Consider the following 20,557-nt stretch of genomic DNA (forward strand, 5'->3'; position numbering starts at 1 on the left):
AGTGCTGCCTGGAGCACGAGGGGGTGGCAGCGTCCCCTCGCAGCACTGATGGGGCTGGGGGGTGTCACCGGGTTGGACATGGCCAGGCTGCAGCGTTTCACTCCCCACCTTGGGAATGGGGTCGCAGAAAGCTGTCTGTTGTGCCAGCCGTGCTCTGCCTCTCTCTAACACGCTCCACTGTCTGTCCGCAGGTCAGGTTGCCCGCTAGGAAGCCATGCTTGGATGTTGATAGCCATGTTCCACCTCGCCATGGACCTCGCCAGCTGTGAGCCCGTCGGGGTCCGGCTCTCGCCGCGGCCGGCGCACCGGCACAGACTGCCCCACGGCGCACTCTGGGGCATGGGCGGGGGCGAGGAGCCGCGGCGCCCCGTCCCCCCCTGGCCCTGCACCCCCCGCTCCCGCCGGCCGCCCCCTGTCCCCCTTCCCCGCGCCAGGAGGCAGCTGCGGGGCCGCGGCTTCGCCCCCCGGGACGGGCGGCCCACGGCGCTGCCCGAGGTCATCGTCTGGGGCCCCACGGGCGAGGAGGACTCCCTGGAGAGCAGCACGCTGCCCGGCGCCTTCACCACTACCGCCGCCACCACCACCGCCGCCACCACCACCACCACCGCTGCCACCACCGCCGCCGCCACCACCGCCGCCGCCGCGCCGCCCCCCAGCAGCCCGGCTCCCACGCCCGGCGGCGAGGCGCCCCGCGGCAGCCCCAGCCGCCCCAGCACCGCCGAGCCGGCCGCCGGCCACAGCAGCGGTGGCAAGGACGCCCGCCCGCCCCGCGGCCTGGGAGACACCTCAGGTACCGTCCCGGGCACCGAGCACAGCGCCTGACGTTCCCATGGGGTGGGGTGTGCTATCCTGTACCGCGGTGCTGGGGGATGCCCGACCCTGGAGCGGGATCAGCAGTGCTTGTCTGGCTGATTGGGATGGTTTGTCCGGCCGTTTGGGGTGGTTTGTATGGCCAGTTGGGGTAGTTTGTCCATCTGTCTCGGCTCTTCTGCGTGTGCCAGAGGCTCGGGGTGCATCACGGCTTGGGTGCTGCGCTCTGCTCTGGATCCATCCTGAAACAGCCCTGGGTAGCGGAGGCAGTGCCGGGGTCTGGGTGCGGTGCTGAGCGGCACAACCGAGCCTCGGTGCGCGGTGGAGGCTCGCTGGGGATGGCAGATCCGTAGCCAGGGGATCCTGGCACGGGGGTGTCGTGGCACGGGCTGCCATTGCGGAAGCGCCGCCCGACTCCGAGATGAGCGATTTCAAATGAGCACTTGGGAAACAAATGGAAGCTCTGATTCATCACTTTTATCTGAGACATTTTCTAGCAGCTTGCTGTATTCTTCCTATTATCAGTACACATCCACAAACCATCTTCCGTAATCAAATTTAGTGCAGCACTCAGTTACTGTAATACGTTCCACCAGCACTATTTGCTGCATGGACATGGATGAGAAAGCAGGTTCCCATTTATTTCAAATTATATTTGTTATTACCAGTATTAAACTGTGGGATACTGTTATACAGTTTACAGAATATATTCACTGTGCATTGACTGCTTTTAGCCCACAGTGATTTTCTAGTCAAAACGAAAAGGAATTTTATGATCTGATCTTAATCCTGATGAATTTATCTAGCACGCCCTGCTTGGGAGAAAGGGGAAAAACCAACCATGATGTTGTTCCTAACTTGAAGTTATCTGTGGCAGCGAAAAATCGCCCAACCCACACATCTTTTTGCTAATAAATAAATAAATAAGTAGAATCAGCTGGATGAATTAGCCATGGAGCATTGATAATTCCCAGCACAAACCGCCGGCAGCCTGACGTCCCTGGCGAGGTGCTGAGCCTCACGGCCCCGCGCTGCGGCATCGCCCGGCCCGGATCCCAGCCTCCAGCACGGCCCCAGTGCTGTGGAGCTGGAGCTCCCTGGGGGCTCCCACTGCCGCTCTGAGCTCCCATTAGGGGCTTTTCCAGGATCAGAGCTTTTGTTAGTGATCTTCTTTCCACTGAATGGTGGATACAATAAACTCCTTTCCTGGGCTAAGGGACCTTCTTATCTCAGTCTATCCGCCCTAAATTGAAAAGTGCCTGAGCTCCAAATTTGCTTTTGTTGCCGTTATCCGTGCTAAGCACCCAGGAAACCTCCAGCGAGGTCTTGGAGGCGAGCACAGAGCCCTTTCTTGCTCTACATCAAATCCCAGCGAGGAAGCTGCTTCGTCAGAGCGAGCAGCCCCGGTGAGCTCCTCGGGGGGAAGGCTCCGTCACGAGGCACGAAGGCTCAGGATGGGGAGGAAACTCCTGTGCTGCGGCTGCCTGAGAGAGGACGACCAAAAGCTCCACCAGGACTGCTGCTGGGGCAGGCAGGACACCAAGGAAAAAGGCGTCTAACCTCTTACTTACAGTCTGTATTGCTGCCAGCTAACGCCCCATGGCCAGCCTGACCGCGGGGTGACGGCTCTGTCCAGGATCCCGCTGCTCCATGGTTCCCTTCAGGCACAAAATGGCAGGAGGGAGCTGCAGGAGGTTGGGAGCAGCGTGTCGGTAGAACTGGGGTCCCCCTCAGCCCTTCGCCGTGGCAAGGAAGTGGCCAGCAGCACCCCAAAGCGCTGGCCACGGTGCGCACGTGGAAGCCCATGCGTCGTGCGAGCCCTGCTCCTCTCCGTTACATAAGCTCTAGCGGCTGGAAGTGTTTGTTCTCTGCCTGGAAAAACATATGGCTACAAATTAGGATTAGGTAACTTGTTTGTACTCTTGATGTGCCTCAGTGAACATCACAAATCGCTGTCCTGCAGCCCTGCGCGGCGGCGCCGCCGGCGGTACGGGAGGGCGAGGTGCGGAGGCGTCGCGCTCGGACGCTGCGGGCCTGCAGCGTCCCCGGGCCAGGGCCTTCACAGGGGCTCCCACGAGCTCCCAGCCCACCAGCGGCACCCTCGCTGCTGTCCCGTGTGGTCTCGCATGCACTCGGAGCGGATCAGCGGCTGTGGTGCTGGTGGAAGCACTGCTTCCCCCCCCGCTGCCCTCCCTGCGCGCACCTGCAGGGAGCTGCCGCGGTCTGGGGGACAAAAGCTGTCGCCTTCCCTTGGTGTGGGATGGCGGCTGAGGATGGTCAACAAAGTCAACAAAGTGACTGGGAGGAGAACGTTAATTCTCTCCTGAAATGCTTTTAGAAGCTGGGAGGTGCCATCGCTGTGCCTTCCATCCACCGTGTGCATGGCCAGGAGGGCCTGTGGCCTGGTGACAGGGGCAGCGAGGACGGGGGGCCTGGTGGGGGCCTGGTGGGGACCTGGTGGGGGCCTGGTGGGGGCCTGGTGGGGACCTGGTGGGGGCCTGGTGGGGGCCTGGTGGGGGCCTGGTGGGGACCTGGTGGGGGCCTGGTGGGGGCCTGGTGGGGACCTGGTGGGGGCCTGGTGGGGGCCTGGTGGGGGCCTGCACACTCGGCTCCCGGCACGGCACCGCTTCCCACACTGGCAGACGTGGTGGCATTCGGTTAGGCAAGCAATTACAGCAATCTTGCTCAGGTTTTCCTCTCGCCCCACTCCTTCTTGGTTAAGAAGAGAGAAAAAATAATAAGAAACAATCTTTATGTGACTCACCAGCAGAAAAACAAGCCTAAAAATTTCAGTGGAATAGCAAAAATCCTGCTTAGGAGGAGAAAAGATAGACAAGTGATTGCTTCTGGTGTCCAAAAAAGAAAAAAGGGAGATAGTGCGTGCAGCTCTGTTTGTGGTGGGTGTTATCGTGCAAGATTTTTTTTTTTTTTGTAGCAAGTAAACTGAAAATCAGGTGTGTTTATCCCTGTGCCACCTATGTCTGCTCAGCGCCTGGCAAGAGTGCTGATGGCAGTCAGATGGGGACTCAATATGTTCACCCATGCGTAGTTTATGCTTATGGTTTTCAAAAATGTGCTTCCTTTTTCGGGGGCTGTCATATTCATTTTACGATGGAGCATGTAAGGAGAGAAATAATTAAAATTCCATAGTGCTGCGAGAGGCAAAGGTTGTAACAGAGCTTTTGTCGCCGTGGCGGCGCGGTGCTGTCTGCAGGCTGCTGGCCTCCGCAGGAGCGAGGATCTGCTCTTCCGACTGGCTCAGCCAAAAAAAGAAAAGGAAAAGCGTGAATCAGGGGCTGTCGAAGTTTAAGCATGAATTGCACTCGCTGAGTTGTCTGAGGCCTTCCTTTCAGTATTATTAGAATAAAGCCGTCTTTAATTAAACCTTTAAGTGCTTTATAAGGCAGAAGACTTTATGTGCCGTCTGCTGCTCTTAATGGTTATTTGATGGCCGGTGCGCGGTGAATTTGGCATCGTACTCTGCACGCAGCGTGCTCGTAACGGAGCCCGTGGTGGTGCCAGTGGGCACCTCCTGGTGCATGGCCGGGGTCGTGGGGTGGCGTGGGGCTGTGTGGGCATCCAGACCACCATCAGTGGTGCTGAGCTGGCGGCTGCCCCCAGCACCCCCTCCCTGCGCACTGGCTGGGAGCACAGCGTGGATAAATGATGGCGCGGAGACGTGCGCCTCCCCGCCGGGAGGTGACCCTGCCTTCAAAAAAGAGGGTACGGGAGAGGGGGCGCTGGATGCGACGAGATAGCGTGTGCGAAAGGCTTCAAAGGAATTAATTAAAGATAAAATGCGTTTAAAAGAAAACCCTGGGCGGCTGGGAGGGAGCTGCCGCTTTGATCCGCCGTGCAAAGGCGTCGGGAGCCGCCGCGGGCTCGGCCCTGCAGGGGCAGTGACGGAGGGGCCGTGGCACGGGGCGTTCGCTGAGCGAGCACCCGCAGGTGGTGTGCCAGTGTCCCCTGGTCCTGGCCCTGCCCCGCCGTGCCACCGGCACCCCGGGTGGCTGGGCTCCTGCCCGGAGAGGCAGAGCAGGGGCCTCTGCTTTGCGTGCGGGAGGTGCCCGCGGCCGGGTGCCTCCCCGAGGAGGGGGCTGTTTGTCTGACCCCCACATCTCACCATCTGCAGAAGAGGAGCCCGAGGCAGCACAGAACGGCTGAATATTTATCAGTTTGGGCTTGGTCTCTTTGGAGTCATTGCTCCCAAAGCTGTCCACAGCCGTGGCAGGGGGCTCCAACCGGGCTGTGCAGAGCGGGCAGGGCAGGGACCTCGCCGCAGCCCCCACCCCTGCCGCCTGGCACTCCCACCAGCTCCGTCTCTTTGCCTGTGTGCAGTTAATGAGGTGCAGCCGAGCAGGCACAGGCTGACAAGCCTCAGGACGGAGCTGCAGAGCCAGCAAGGGCTGGGATGTGCTGTGGGAGGGCTGCGTCCCTGCCCCTCTCCCGGCCTTGCATTTGGGGCCACAAGCAGGATTATCAATTATCAATTCTGCAATTCTATCAATTCTATCAAGCAATTCTATCAATTCTATCAAGCTTTCAATTGAAATCTGTCCTCTAAACCTAAAATAGCTTCTGCCGAGCTGGAGACAAGGCCATGTTTTGTCAGGCAGCCCGTTCGCCATACCTGCAGGAGGGCTCATCGGGGCCAGTGCCCAGTGGCGGGGCCGGGCAGTGCCCTGGAAAGAGAAAAATCAGGAAAATCCATCTCTTCCCCTGTTACCCCAGAGGCACAATGTGTGTCCCACCCAGCAGCGTGTGCAGGGTCCCCGTGTCCCCACCAGCCCGGGGTCTGTGTCCCCTCGCTGGCACAGCCGGGGACCCACGGTGCCGCACCGAGGGGCACTGGTGAGGCACAAGAGCCAGGGCTGGTGCTTGTCGTGGGAGGTTTCCAAAGGAGGCTTCTTAAGGCCACGCATCAGCTGCACAACAGCACGGTTTTCCTTAAGGGTGGAGGAACTGGGAGGTGAGGATGGCACCTGAAGGAAGAAGCTCGCGTGGCTGCAAGCCTTCTCTGACGAAGGAGAAGGGGCTGCTGTTTTCCCCGGGATTAGCAGATGTTGTGTGTGCTTGTGCGCCTTCACCCACGTGTGGCTAAATGAGCCAGAAATGCTCCTCTCCTGCTCTCAGAAATATTTATTGCTTGGTGATATTTGCTGTAACACCTGAGCAGATAAGTCCCAGTGTCTTTATCGTAAGCCTCTAGGATCTTCTTTCTTGGCACGAGTATTTCCAAGCAGCGGCAGGATATTCTTCTCCTTTCCACGGTCCAACTCAAAATACCAGGAGGTTTCCAGGAACCATAGCTTTTTTGTTGCTGAGGAGCCGCATTTTAACTCAGGGATTATTGGTGCTCCCTCGGCGGGGTTTCGGAGCTGATCGGGGTGGTTTTGCAGCCCTGGCCCCGCGGGGCTCCCCAGCAGGGCTGGGGGCGCAGCATCCCTGGGACAGCCCAGGCTCTGCTGTGCTCTGCGAGGGGCTGAGGTGTTAGCAGGAGCCGAGCCAAGGACATTGCCCAGCACACCGGGTCAGCCCTCTCGTTTATTGGAGATTATTTTTCTTAAAAGCTATTAAGCAGCACTGTGGGTAGAATTATGGCAAAATCACGCTGATCCCCCCTGGGAAAAGGCTATTTGTGGCTGCGATTGCTACGGAGCGGTCACGCCACTCTCCCCATTGAATTTTTCTATCTGAAGGCATTTTTACAGGCTAGATGAGACTTCTGGGGATCGGGAGCAGCATGCATCTTGAGAACGTTAATGCTGTAGCCCTATCACTTATGTCGCTGAGGTGAGAGGGACAAAGGCAGCAGCTCAGCTGGGCTGACCTGGGGGCGCATCCCCGCGTGGCACACTGCGGTGTGTGTTTTCGGGTGGCTGGGGGAGCCGTAATGCCTCTTCAGCCAAGCCAGTTTTCCCCAAACTCTCCGTGATGGTCACGAGGGCTGGATGTCGGAGCCGTAAGGTTTTCTCAGAAGTGGAATAAGGGACCAGGTGCTAGTGTGGGCTGTTGTGGAGCCCTGGGGACTCGGAGGCAGGACCCCACAGTGGGCAAGGATGCTGGGGGTGTGCGTGGAGATGTCCCTGGGCACGTGCTGGGTGGTCTCACCTGGTCCACTGCTATCCCCAGGGGTCTGGTGCCCAAACCTTGGCCGTCCTGGAGCGGGGGCCACATGCCTGCTGCCTCCCTTCTGCCGTGGCGTGGCTGCAGGCTCAGGCTTCTGGCCGGGCTCTGCCTGCTAGGACTCAGGCGAGGAACCAGGCCAAGCACCATCGATAGTTACCAAGCCAACAGTGAGAAATCCTCTGCTCTCTCGGTTATTTAAGGTAGCGGGTTCCAGGCTGCCGGTCAGGCTGGAGGATGCAGCGTGACCGACTGCCTGATGTGCTTCTGCTCCGAGCTGAATGCGGGCAGAGCAGCAGCAGGGCGACGACACGGGCTTTTTGGCTTCTGTGCAGGTTTTGATGCTTTCATGTTAACTCGCTGTGGAAATGACTTAGGAGGTTATTTTGGCTGGGGAATAATTCCCACAGGCACCGATTCCGTCTGCATTTTCATCGTTTCCCTCTTTTTAAGTTCTTCAGCTGCTCTCATGAGCCGGTTCCTTTTTTTTTTGCTGCCGGCAGCCTGTTTCTGATGGTCTCTCCCTGACCGGAGGTGTTGCTCTGATTGATGAGCGAGAGGCGGCAGGGCCTGACCTCGTGTGTCTAATTGCGGGCTGCAATCAAGCTCTTCCCTCCCCAGCTCGCCCCGTGCCATTCACGCCGTGCCCTGTGCGCACCTCCGGCAGCCCCTCGGTGCCCCCCGCACCTCCCGTGCTCCCCCCGTGCCGGCAGAGCCTGGGGGCTCCTCAGGGATCCTGCCCCCATCCAGCATCTCGACTGGAGTCACCCACGAGCTGCTGGGGGAAAGTGTGGGCTCGGGGTCGTAATTAGGGTTAGGGTGGGGGAAAAAGAGCGAGCGGCGGAGCTCCGGGAGGCAATCATCGGGCATATGTGCAGGAAGGCACTTAGGTGCTTAATTGCAGCTCTCCTGGCTGAGATGTAGCAGGTAGTCGGAGCAGCTGTTGTTTTTCCACCGCGAACGGTAACTCAAGATTATACTCTGCAAAACGAAATGAAGCTGTTTCCTCTTTTTTAATTTCATGCAGCTTAGAGGCCTTGATGAGGGTCTTCAAAGAGCTGCGGCTCGTAGCTGTTTTTATTGGGAAAATGAAAAATATGGTCTCCCTAACCAGTGTTGTTGAAATAAAGGCCTTGGGGGATAGAGGTTCTCTTTGTTTTTAATTAAGAGCTTATATCTCCTGTTCGCTGCCATTGCACACTTCTGCAGTAGCGACACATTAGTCTCAAATGGATTTTCTCATGGAATTAATTCTGTTGATGCAGAGCTGTCCAGGAGCTGTTTCAAAAGGTGGACAGAAAGGCCAAAATTCAGCACTTTCATCTTGGTAGCAAATATATGGTCTTTAACATACAAAAAAAAGTGTCCTCGCATCTGCTTTCTTTGAGAAGATTGGATTTTTTTCCCTTGATTTTGGGAACTCAAAATCCCATTTTACAGTTTGATGCATGTCTCCTGTCCGTGCATCTGAACAGACGAATCCCTCAGCCGCTGCCCGCGTGGGTGCTGGAGGTGGGTTTCCACAAGTTTGTGTGTCTTGTTCTCAAAAACAAGGAACCAAACACCGAGATTTCTCCTAAAGACCAGGGCGCTCCGGGTGCCAGATCTGAGCAGCTGAGGCTGGGGCAGCTCTGTGGTGGGGCAGCCGTAGCTGTGAGTCGGGAAGCAGGCTGCACGGGCAGAGTGCTGGATCGGGACCTGGAAATGCCAGCCTGGTGCTTTGGGAGTGAGAAGTCCCAGGTGAGAGCAGTGCTCAGCAGGGCGATGTGCAAATGGAAAATCCCAGGCATATTTCAGCATTTCCAAGGGTTCAAAGAGCGCCTTTGAAGAGCTTTCCCTCCTGGCATGCGACACATTAAATTCTGCTGCACTAGCAGAAGCACAGGGGTTTGGACACACTTTCAATTCCATTAAATACTTCTCCTGTAATTACCCTCGAGTTAAATGGTCACTGCGTCAAATTTACTAGTAAAAGCCTTGTAACAGTGAAGTGCTTGCAGTCCCCGTGCCGGGAGGAGGTCTCTGCGCTCCGTGCAGCTGCAGCCGGCTGCACCTGAGCGGCGGCGCCGTGCCGGGACCCAGCAAAAACCTGGCTGCTGCTCCGGGTATCAGCGTGTCATTAAATGACCACCTGCTTCTGTAATGAGGTGATGTCAGCCCTGTGTGGTTTAAAATGTTTTCAGCCTTACTGTTGCCAGGGAGAGGGGACTTCAGCGGGGCTGAGCTGGGTGCTGGCAGCGCCCACCCAACGCTCACCTCTGCGCGCTGGGAGCCCGCGGTCACCAGATGCTCCATGAATGTGCCAGAAGTTCACACTCCCCTAGGAAAAGTGATGCCAGAGCCAAGCACCTCTGGGATTACTTGAGGCAGAAGAAGAAAAAAACAGGAAAGAGAAGGTGAACGGGGCCCAGCGACCTCCTTGCATCAATTAGAGCAGAACCACTCATCCCCAAGCACCTCTCCCTCAGCAGGCAGCCTCCCGCCTGTCCACCCCTGTGTCTGCAGAGCTCTCCGGTGATGTTCCTCCTGCCTGTCACCCCTTGTGTCTGCAGAGCTCTCCGGTGATGCTCCTCCAGGAGCAGAGGCACCAGCCCGGGGAGGTTGGACGCTGCCTGTCGGAGCTGTCATTCCTGGCACGCTGAGCGCAGGGGACGTGTCCGTAGCGCTGCGCTCCGTCCTCGGGGAGAGGAACCCGGGCGGCAGAGCGGCTGCAGAGCAGGAGAAACACCGAGATGGTGAGGTGGGCACCGAGTCCCCGAGCCTGGCACATACCGGCCTGGAAATGAGGCACGAGGCACTTTCCAGGCTTTCCATGTCCACACCTCTGGTTCCTGGTGCGAACGAAGCTCCTCTCCATGCCGTTTGTTTGTGCCAGCTGCCGAGGCTGCCCGTCGGCACGGCCCCAGCCCCACGTCCTGCTGCTGAGCCTCCGGCTCGGCCAGAAACCTCCTTGCAGGGGGAGCAGCAGTGGGGGAGCTGTGGGTTTGCCTGGCTTTCCTCAGGAAAATTTGGGTTTTTCTCTCGTTTTTTATTGGTTGTAAAGGAGGAACAGAAAAATCCTGGAAAAAAACGGGAGGATTTTTAGTAAGAAATTAAAAAAAAATCTGAGCAATTCAGCATGCAAATGTATTTTGTGTTGAAACAAAGTGTGGAAGCATGATGGTGAAGGAGGAAACAGTTTTCCATTGAGAAGAAGCGGCCTCAGCAGGCTCTGGACATGGGACACACGTCCTCGTGCACATGGGTGCTGGTCCTGGGACCTGCCCGGCCCTGGGCAAAGCTCTCCGACCCCAAAGCCCCTGTTGGGGATGTCCCCGGGCGTTTCTAGGCGCTTGGAGGAAGGAAGGAGAGCAGTGCATGAGGAGCAAAGGGTGGCACATGCAGCAGCGTCCTGCCGTCCCCCGCTGCTGCTGGGGCTTTGCCCGCAGAGATGCGAAGTGATGGGTTTTGCTGAGGGACCCAGTGAGTGAAGGCGCCTGTGTAAAGAAATCGGGATGATATTCCTCCAGAAGACAAAGCAGAGCAAGGGGAGAGCGAGGCAGCTCGTGGCTCCTGGCTGCGCAGATCCGCACTGACGCGGGGAAGGATTCTGCCTTGCTGCTGCTGCCCGTGGGATCAGCAGCCGCGGGACCGAGCAGCCCAGCCAGAGCCACGCGGCAGGGGGAGCAAATAAATCTGCCCCCTCCCGGCATTACTGCTTCCAGCTCGGTCCCACCGCTGCCCCAGCAGCTCCGGGCCTTGGGGGCCCAGTCCTTGAGCTGAGTTATGCGCTCAGGGCTGCGCACATCAGGGGCTGCCAGCGCTGAAGGCGGAAGGGTAATTTTGCTTTATGAACTATTGATTTTATTCTCCAGGTCCCTTTCCTCCAGACAGATCGGGTTCCTACGGCTGTATTTAAAATAATGCTCTGCTCTTCGTAGCCTTCTCTCTCTGTCATCTTGCCGCACTCCCTCAGGTGCTGTCCCTTACGGGATGTTCCCGCATCCCAGAATGCCCCATCCGTTAACACCTTATCTTGCAGATTGGATAGTCTTGATCGATTTTGCTTTGTGCAGTTCTATATATTTCTTTGAAGGCCCGGAGGAAAGGATTTGATATATTTGCTAAGTAAGAACAGAGACAAATTAGTCCTTATTCTAGTGGGTATTGCTGTAGGGCTTCCCAAGAAATCATCTCAGTTACCTGTCAGGTCCTGTCCCCAGTTTCTAGCGCTGCTGTGGTTAACGCTCTTGGGAAAAACATTTCCCATCCCCTTGAAATCCTCCTAGACTTCGGTGCAGAATTAATATGCAATGCAAAGGAACTATACTAGTACATATGGCAACTTATGTATGTGCCGGAGTCTAAAATTATCCAGCTCTTCTTAAAATCCATGTGTCCTGCTCAGAAGAGATGCCATCCTTCCCAGAGCTCTGCCACCTGCAATCTGTTCTGCCTGCGTGTTTCGGGTTATGTAAGCGGAGCTTTAATTGCATCGTGGGCTCTCCCGCGCCCCTGCCGCCTCTTCCTCGGCTCCCGTCTCTGCGAAGGTCTGCTTTCCGAGGCTGCTTGTTTTCAAAGGAATCGGGCACTGGGCTGGGTTTACTTTATTTTTAGAGCCTTTCCTTTTATCTTTCCCGGCGGTGTCCCACTGGGAGCTGCTCCAAGACCGCTGCGAGCAGTGCGGCTGGCGGTTGTGCCGCCGCTGCCGGGCTCGCCGCTGCTGCTGACCTCGGCACGCGCGGGGCACTGGCGCAGCACAGCGCCGGGGCAGGCTGGCTGCGGGAAGCACGGCTGTCCCCGCGCCCCTCGGGACACCTCTCCCGTCCGGGGGGATGCTTGGCCGCACGGTGGGTGCGCACCCTCCGCTTCCCCCGACCCTCGCTTTTGTTTCGGCAGCTGCCGCTGCCAAGTGTTCTCCAGAGGAACCTTGTCACAGTTTGTTTGAACCAATTGAAGTGTAATTGGGAGTAAATGAAGGAAATGGGTCATTTGCAAAATAGGTGCTTGAGTTGAGGGAGAAAAATAACCCTGACTCATCCCTCCTGCTCCGTCTCCGCCAGGACGCTGGCAGGCAGCCACCCGCTGCGTCCCCGGGGAGGGAGCACGGTGCAGCTCGCGGGGCGGGGGGCAGAGGAAGACCCCGAAGTACGTGTTTTTCCCAATATTCTGCCTCTCCCTGCGTTTTGGTGAGCCATTGCTGGGGGTTCTGCCTGCTCGGGGGAGTGAGTCAGCTAGGATTTCTGCTTGTTGCTCAGGCTCCTCTCCCAAACTCCCCCACGTCGCATCCTCTGGCAAAGCAGAGTGTGAGCACCAGAAGATGCTGTGTACGGCTCCTTCCAGAAACACTTCTGTTTTATTTGGAGGGATTTTTATTGTTTTGCTCTTGCTTTTACTGTTCTTTACGCCAGCAGCTCTTAGCTCATGGCTGAAATCCTGGCACCTGGTGTTTCTGCCGCTGGCAAGGAGAGCCGACCCCTGAGGGATGCAAAAGGTCCCCCCCAAATCCTGGTGCCGCAGCTGTGAGGGACACGACGCGGGCACGAGGAGCCCAGGGCACCCCTGTGCTGGTGAACCCCTCTGTCTGAAGGATGCCCTTCTGTCTCCGCTTCAGGTCTGTCCCCCAGTCAGGGGCACGGGTGACACAATCACTTTGTATTGTGCATCATCAGACAACAGCAACCAGAACAGCTTGAGGTGCAGAAGCCACCACATTGTGTCTGTCTGCGGGACCTGACCTCATTGCCAACTGCCACAACACAGCTATCGCAAGGGAAAAGGCAAGGATTGATTTATAATGTGCCAATCCACCCTTCTCTGGACTTTTTTCCACTTATAATTTCATTGCTGTCTCAGGGGAGCACAAAGGAGTGCCCAGTGCGTTGGAATAACTGCACCTGACCACGGGACCAGTGCATCCCTGGCATCCTGAACCCCTGGGGACAAAACCCGTGTGCTTGCCAAAGGGGAATGACTGTGGGGCAGCAGGAGCAGGGTGCCCAGGTGCCTTGCATGAACATGGTGAGGGGCAGGCTGGGCCTGCATGGATTCAGGCCAGCTGGAAGGCAGCTGGAGTGGATTGGGGGCCTTATTTGAAGCCCTGAAGGCTCCTGTGCTGCTTTTGGCCTTTGGCAGCTGGCTTGCAGGCTGGAGGGAGGGCTCGGGGTTTGCTTGTGCAGCCTGCAGGGCAGGGCTGCTGCTTGCAGTCGGTGCTGGATGCACTAACACGAGTCTTAGGGCAGAAAGACAACACTTTGTGCCCATCTGGACCCAGGAGCCTCTTTCCTGCTGGGCTGCAGCAGTGGATAGGTTTCCTATCAAAGAAGAGCCTTGCTCACGAGCAGCATTCGGAGGAAATTTGGGGTTGCCTTGAAGCACTTTGCTTTCAGAGCAAGGAGCTCTGGCTGTGCCGTCTCCAGGGCTCTCCGGGGAGGTGAGTGCTCTGCCTGCGCCGTGGGCTGTGGCTTCAGCTGTGCTCCTGGCACCGCTGTGCCGTGGGAAGGAGGGACCTCGCTGCGAGCCATCGCTGGCACCGGCTGCTTGGTGAATCAGGCTGGCCAAAGGTGACCTTGGTTTTATTGTATTAAACTGTGAAGGCTCACATCTCTGCGCGTTTGATTTGCGCTTGGGATGCATCCTGGCAGGGAGAGTCTGCAGCTCCCTGAAAAGGTGTTGCTCCTGGCTGGCGTGTCTGTCCTGTGTGGCCGTCGGGCTGGCGGGGGTCCCCTGCCCCCGGGCTTTGGGGAATCGGCAGTTCTCCAGCGCTGTGTGGGCTGAGGAGGCTTTGGGCACCAGCGTGCTCCTGGGAGGTGGCAGCTCTGCCCTGGGAGCCAGGCTGCGCTCGAGCGGCTTCTCTCCTCTGACAGGTCTTGTTGGCAGCGCAGGGGCATCAGCGGGGACGTGAAACCCCTGGTATGTGGGCGAGCAGGGGGAAGACAAGAAAACAAATCTGATGGGAGCCCAAACTGTTACCCTGTGCGAGAAGGCAGCAGAGCAGCACCCAGATGTGGTGCAGATGGCTGCCGCTGCTGGAAGTGCAGCGCTGAGCTGGCTCTGGAGGGCTGCTGCCCTGGCTGGCCACGGTGCCACTGCCTCCTCGCACCCTCCTGGCACGATGCTGGTGGGGCTGGGTACATCGGGGCAGCTCCACGAGCTCTCCCTGGCTCCACCAGCTTCACCTGCAGGCAGCTAGCTGGGGCTTGTCCTGCTCTTGCATGGGAAGAAGCAATTTTCTTGCCACGCACACCCACACGAGCCAGGAACGCTACGTATGTATTGTACGGATACATATCTATATCTATATATAGACATAAATATATAAAACTGCTCATTTTCCTGTCATGCTAACATTTATTTATTTATTAAAAACATCATCCATCAGGAGCTGCAACATCTGTTTGTGAAAAATAGCACATCCTTGGGCTGCAGCCAGGAAAATCATTTCATTACGAAATTGCAACTGTAAAGCAGCACAAAACCACAAACATACTGTACATTGAGATGCTTTTGTTTCCAAACTGCTCATTAGGAATGATACACGAGCCAAAATTATACCCTGTGTAAGGTGAATTAGGAGAAAATGAGCCCATCCGACCTTCTTAAGTGAGCAGCAGTTAGTACTGTAATTATTATCTCTGGTTAATCCTGCACCCACTGCAAGGCTGCGCTCAAGTTTGCCGTTCCATCCCAGAGGGTATGCGTCTTTACATTTCTTCCGTTCTTCGTGCCTAATTCATGCTGACAAGGAACATACTTGAGAGGATAGAAAAGGAGAAGCCCGGTTTAAAGATTATTTTATGTAATGCGGGAGGGAGAATTGCGCTGCGCTGCCTGCGGGCTGCTCACCAGCCCCGTGCTGGGGAAGGGCTTTGGGAGGAGGAGGGCAGGGGGTGCGATGGGGCTCCCTGGGGCTCGTGGGAGCATCCCGGAGGCGTGCACACAAGAGGAGCTTTTGTTTCCTCCTGCTGGAGCTGGGGGGACTGGGCCGGGCTGGGCACATCTCACGAGGCTGTGGGCTCTGCTCGGTGTTACCCTTTGGCCACTGGGTTCCCATCTCCGCTCTCTTTGATGCCTTTTTTTTTTTTTTTTTCTTTGCAGGTCTGGCGGTCCATCAGATAATCACTATTACAGTGTCCCTCATCATGGTCATAGCTGCTCTGATAACAACTCTTGTCTTAAAAAACTGGTAAGGCCTCTCGGTAGTGGGCTCGGACGGGGTGGTGCTGCTGGGGCAGGCGGGGGGCGAGGGCTGCAGCACCGGGCGTCTTCCGTGATGGGAGCACACAACAGCCGAGACGGGCTGTGAAAGGCATCTCAGGAGAAAGTGGTTTTTACATGGAAACTGCCCCAAGGGTCCCCCTCTGCTCCCTGCGCCCCAGCTGGCGTTGGGTGAACGCTGCACTTCTTTCTCCAAGCCTGTGGTCTGACATGAGCAGGTGGTGAGGATCGGGGGGCCTGAATTCACACGGGGGCACTTGCGTGCCGCTGCTTGCTGACTGACTGGTGCCGGATCCCTGCAGTGATGTCATCTGGTGACGTCAAATCCCTGCCTTCTACGGCAGCGGGCGGTGAGGCCTGTCCTGCGCCCCGGTGCGCCCGCGTGGCTCCGCAGGCCGCGGTTCTGCTCTCCGGCCTCTCCTGCAGCTCCGGGGCTGAAATGCTTCATCCCAGTGCCTTGGATGGTGCCAGATCTAAGTGTGCCCATCCCCTGGAGTGCTCGTGTGCTCCTCTAGCTTAATTTGCTCTCATTTATTCTCTTAACGTGGCTGCGCGTCTGGTAAAATAGGTTAGCTTTTCGCTTCAGGCACTCGTGGCTTTACCTATTTTCCCAGAGAAACTGGCCTACTTTGAGGTCAGTGTTGCTGGGTGTAATACAGCTGGTGCACCCCTGGGACCACGAGGATTGCTGCGGCGTGGTGCTGCTGGCCCAGGCAGTGCTGGGGTCTCTGCCTCTGGGTTTCTCCCACCACTGCTGCCCCCAGCCCCGCTGCGGTGTGCCCCCCGCTGCCCACGTGAGCCTGGTGCTCCCTGCAGGCTCTGCGGGAAATCAGTCCCTGATCCTGGAAGTAAATTAGAAAAACGGGTTGATTAAAAGCTTGCTTGCTTACTGGGACTGAGAGGCAAGGCTATTTGAAGTGCCACAGAGCAAAAAGGGCTGGTGCCAGGTGCTGCCAGGCAGTCCCGGGGAGCTCTTTGTGTGCCCGGGTACCGTGGCTCTGGCAGGCCACAGCTCAGCGGGACAGCTCGAGCAACTGAACGCTGAAGCCGAAAAGGAGAGGGGAAGAAGGGTGATTGGTGTGGGTGAAGAGCAGAATTTGTTTACAGTGAGTGAATTGGGCACCTGCTGGGGAATGCATGCAGGCAAGCTCAGCCCGCAGGGAGCTGTGGCACTGGCAGCAAACCGGCACCCCATGAGCTCAGCTCTGGCATTTCCCGGCGCGAGCTTGGTTCCCTCGTGCAGGTCGGGCTCCCCGTGTGCGAGAGGCAGAGCAGCGAGGGCTGGGGAGCAGCACGCTGCGAGCTGCTTCAGGGGCTGGCTGGCAGGGCTGACCCAGATCGCCCGCTCAGTCACCGGCACCAAGTGGGACACCGTCTGCGCCTCCCGCTGGGTGCTGCGTGCCCCCCTTGGGCAGGGCGGGTGGGTGCCGGCTGTGTGCAGGGCGCGTGCTTTGGGTGCTGCTGCTCCTGCAGCAAATGTGCCAGGAACCCCTCATGTGTGAGCAGTTCCACCCGCTCTCCCCCGGGCTTTTGGCCCCTGCTAGCCGTTGGGCCACCAGCCGTGCCCAGGGTGCTCACCCTGCCCTGCTGGGGAAGAATAGCACTGGTGTCAGACACGTTTCTGGAGTTATTTGTCCCAATAATTAAAGCCTTTTGATGCCTCCCAAATAGAAGGGGTTTAACTTCATTGTTCTCATCTGCTTTTTTTTTTTTCGTTTAAAATAAGGCTTTCATTTCCCGCAGATATAAACGTGTGACTTGCTAAGTAATTCTTCTGGTAGTTAAAACCTTATATTTAAAATTTAAATTTGATCGTTAAAAAAATAAATAAATAAAGCAAAATGACTGCTTGATTGTGGCTGATCTTTCCAAAGTGCCTGAATTGTAATCCAATATTGAGTGATGTATAATTAATGGTCGATAACGCGAGTTCTTCTTTCAAGCGTCAGCGCCGTGTTTTGTGTCGTGTTTCTGTTCCTCTCCTTCACCGCCCCAGCTGCGCGCAGAGCGGGACCACGCGGCGCAACAGCCACCAACGCAAAATCAATCAGCAGGAGGAGAGCTGCCAGAACCTGACCGACTTCACCCCCGCCCGCGTGCCCAGCAGCCTGGACATATTCACAGCCTACAACGAAACGCTGCAGTGCTCCCACGAGTGTGTCAGGACGCCGGTGCCCGTGTACACGGAGGAGGCATTACACTCACCCGGAGATTACAAAGCGACGTACAATGGAAACAGGTGAGGCGATGCCCGTCGTGTTCCCGTGCACCTCTGGCACTGGGGTCCCTGTGCTCTGGTAGGGAAGGCTGCCCCGGTCCTGCTCAGCTCCTGCTCCCCTGCACGAGGACAAGCAGGCGTCTCCTGCCGTGCCCCGTCCTTGTGGTGTCAGCTGCCCTCACCCTGAGCACCTCTCATCCAGCCCTGACAGCATTCAGCACCGCACGTTTTTCAGTTCCCTGCCTCCGCCTCCGGCAAGTAAATGTTCCTCAGATCCATCTCGCGGAATTTGTGCTGTCTTCTAAGTGGCACCTAAAGAGCTGCTCGGTTGTGAATGAGCGGTGTGATTAATGAAGGAGCAGGCTGCGAGAACCAAATGAACCATTTGTCTGGCACGAAATAATGATACGTTAACAAGGGGGCATAATGGGAGCTGACAGCGAGGTGCGAGACCGGCGAGCCGTGGCTCTGCGTGCCCCTTGCTGCAGGAGGGAGGACCGGGGGGACCCTTCCCTGTGGCTGGGCTCGCTCCGCTGCAGCAGTGCCCTTGGCTGCTCCGCGCGGTGCCCGCGTGTCTGCTGGCAAACCCAGAGAGAACCGGGAGAGCCTTGCAAGGAGGAGATGAGCAACTGGTGCTTTGGCCCCACAGCCTGCGTGCGCTGTGGCTGGGCTGCTGCCCACAGCCGGGGTCCCGCCGCATGAGGGACACAAGCCTGGAAGGCAGCAACTTACCAGGCACCCTTCTGACCATCGTCTGCGTGCACGTGGGGTTTGCTCCTCTGCGTATTGGCGGTGTCTCCTCTGATGTTGGAAGGCAAAGAATGTGCCTGATTTTCAAACCATTTCGTTGAACCTGTGTGTGTGTGAATGGGTGGTGGGGTCACGGTGCTCTGCTTCCCCCCCCATCTGCGTGGTGCTGGGGAGGGTTCGTTACTTATCTGCCTCAAGGTGATGCTTTCTGGGTGGTTTTATTGGCCTGGGCGTGCTCCCCGCAGCCCCATGGAGGTGATGCATGGCACCGCCCGTGGCGCAGGCATCGCTGCCACCTGGGGGAACTGGGGCTGCCCCCGTAGGGATGGCCCCGCCGTGGCCTGGGTGGGTGGCATGTCCCCAGGCCAGCTGGCTGCGCTACAAGGTGCTTGTTCACAGGGGAAAACATGACATTGCAGGCCATCCTTTTCTGCTTCTTCCTCTGCTTTGCACCACCCTGGTTTCCAAGGCCAATAAGCCCCCTGAAAGCATTGCTCCAGAGGTTTGTTCTTCCTCTGAAAAGCTGATTTGTGCAGCAGGCCTCCGCGGCTTGCTCGTGTTGCGCACCAGCACGCGCAAGCCCATTTTTCTGCTTGCTGCAGACCCTCGTCTTCTGATCGGCATCTTATTCCTGTGGCCTTTGTGTCTGAGAAATGGTTTGAAATCTCCTGCTGACTGGCCGAAGCCTGTTTTACTTCCCGGGGCAGGGCAGACGCCGTGTGGCTGTTTCCTGGTAGGTACCGCTCCGAGCAGCCCCCACGCGGTGCCTTCGGTAAAGGTCTCCCTTGGGAAGCTGTGTCCCGAACGGCTTTCCCCTGGGGGAAACGGCCCCAAGCTGGGAGTCGGGAGCTGAGGTGGATGTGGGCTGCAGAGAGAGGGACCCCTGCGCCCCAAGGGTCAGGCTCCAACGTCAGCCTCAGCTGTTGATGCCAGCCCGCCCCCGTGCCCTCGGTGGCTCCCAGCAAGTGATGGTAATTCCAGTGCTGCGAGGTGGCCTGATTTGTAATTAACCTGGCGTTGCGTGATGGGCAGTCTGCGTTGTTCAAGGGTCGCACAACCTGTGTGCATGCCCCGTCAGGGCACTGAAGCTCATCTGACCTGCAAAAACCACTCCAGCAGATTTTTTTTGTTTTGTTGTTTGCTTTGTTTTTTTTTTTAGTTAGCTTGGGCTGTTTTCACCTCCTTGTTCTGGTGAAGGTGGCGCCGCTGACAGCGGCAGAGGGAAAAGCAATTAGGCTTAACCGTGCCCCATGGGATGGGGGCTGGGGGGCAGCCGTGCCAGCTCGAGCCACGCGCTCGGGTACATTAACTGGTGTGTCCCAAGTCCCCGCTGTAATGAATCACATATTCCGTGTAAATGAAATTTCCAGTCTTCTCCGGCTGGAGCTTACTCGGAATAGCCTGTTTAACATTACGCTCAGCTACTGAACACAGAGATATAATTAGATTAGAATGAAAGGGAATAAAAAGTTAATGGTCTCTGCTGTGCTCGTGGCTGTGTCTGGGCAGCCCAGGTGAGGTGCGCACCTGGCTGGGCAGCAGGCAGGGGCTGGGCATGGAGGGAGCCTTCTGGGGGGAGCCCAGAGAGCTTTTCCTCTTCAGTTAAAACGGGCTCTTACTCCCCCATCTATCAATGATCTCGTGTTATTTCTCTGGTTCTGTGTGGCCACTGTCTAGGGGAGAAAAAGTGTAAAGGTACCTGGCCGGAGAGCTTGTGTTGGTGAGCAAGGATCGGCTGCAGGACACGTTTGGGATAGGTTCTGCACTGTCTTACGTGCAGACACACACTTAGAAAGCAAACAGCAGTAGCCTACTATACCTTTACACCCTAAGCTTTGTAGATTGTGAAGTCTGTCCCTTGCCTTAAAACGCTTTACAATAAAGCAAAACAAAACCCAACCCAGTCACACTTAAATGTCCTCAACAGCTTCTGGTGCCTGAAGGAGAGCGACTCGCTGTGATGTTGCCCACTGTACAAACCAGGCAATCCCCACCACTGGTTTTCAAGGTCCTGTGTAATTCTGTGCCAGAGAATGAGTCCTCATTCATTTCAATAGATTTCTTTAAATAGTCTAAAGCCGGCCCATTATTAAATCCTTGAAATTCTCATTGACCTGTTTTCATGGAATCCATGAAACACGTATTGATGCGCTCTGGAAAAATCTATCCATATTTTACCTGGATCATTAGCTCTGTAATAATGCTCCAATTATTTATAAAGTTCTGTTTGGTTTCAATTATAATTAACAAAATGAAATTAGTCCAAAAACCCTTCTCTGCATGCGCACACCTGTGCGCACACCCCTACGCAGATGTGTGGGTGCACCAGGACAGCTCCATGTCCCAGCGTGTGCCTGCACCTCCTGCCCGGGACGTGTCATAGACCAGGATTTCTTGTTTCCCATGTCACTGTGTAAGGTAACATCTGAGAGCAGATGGCGTAGCTGCCGGTGGTGA

The 20,557-nt window shown here is 56.8% G+C and overlaps 1 protein-coding gene across 4 annotated transcripts in view; it reads left to right on the forward strand.

Moving 5' to 3' along the window:
- The window catches only part of AJAP1 (adherens junctions associated protein 1), a 71,606-nt gene that overhangs the window by 42,557 nt on the left and 8,492 nt on the right, over positions 1-20,557 (forward strand). For 3 of the 4 annotated variants that reach the window (XM_080564163.1, XM_080564165.1, XM_080564162.1), the window contains exons 2-5: positions 192-790; positions 15,013-15,100; positions 17,129-17,371; positions 18,703-18,833. In XM_080564163.1, the coding sequence (XP_080420289.1) occupies positions 192-790; positions 15,013-15,100; positions 17,129-17,371; positions 18,703-18,775 (1,003 nt within the window). In that variant the 3' untranslated portion in view covers positions 18,776-18,833. The remainder of the gene's footprint in view (positions 1-191; positions 791-15,012; positions 15,101-17,128; positions 17,372-18,702; positions 18,834-20,557) is intronic. The other variant, XM_080564164.1, reaches the window with a different exon arrangement.

The sequence above is a fragment of the Anser brachyrhynchus genome (assembly GCF_964034855.1).
Source record: "Anser brachyrhynchus genome assembly, chromosome: 21".
In the NCBI taxonomy this organism is placed as follows: Eukaryota; Metazoa; Chordata; class Aves; order Anseriformes; family Anatidae; genus Anser; species Anser brachyrhynchus.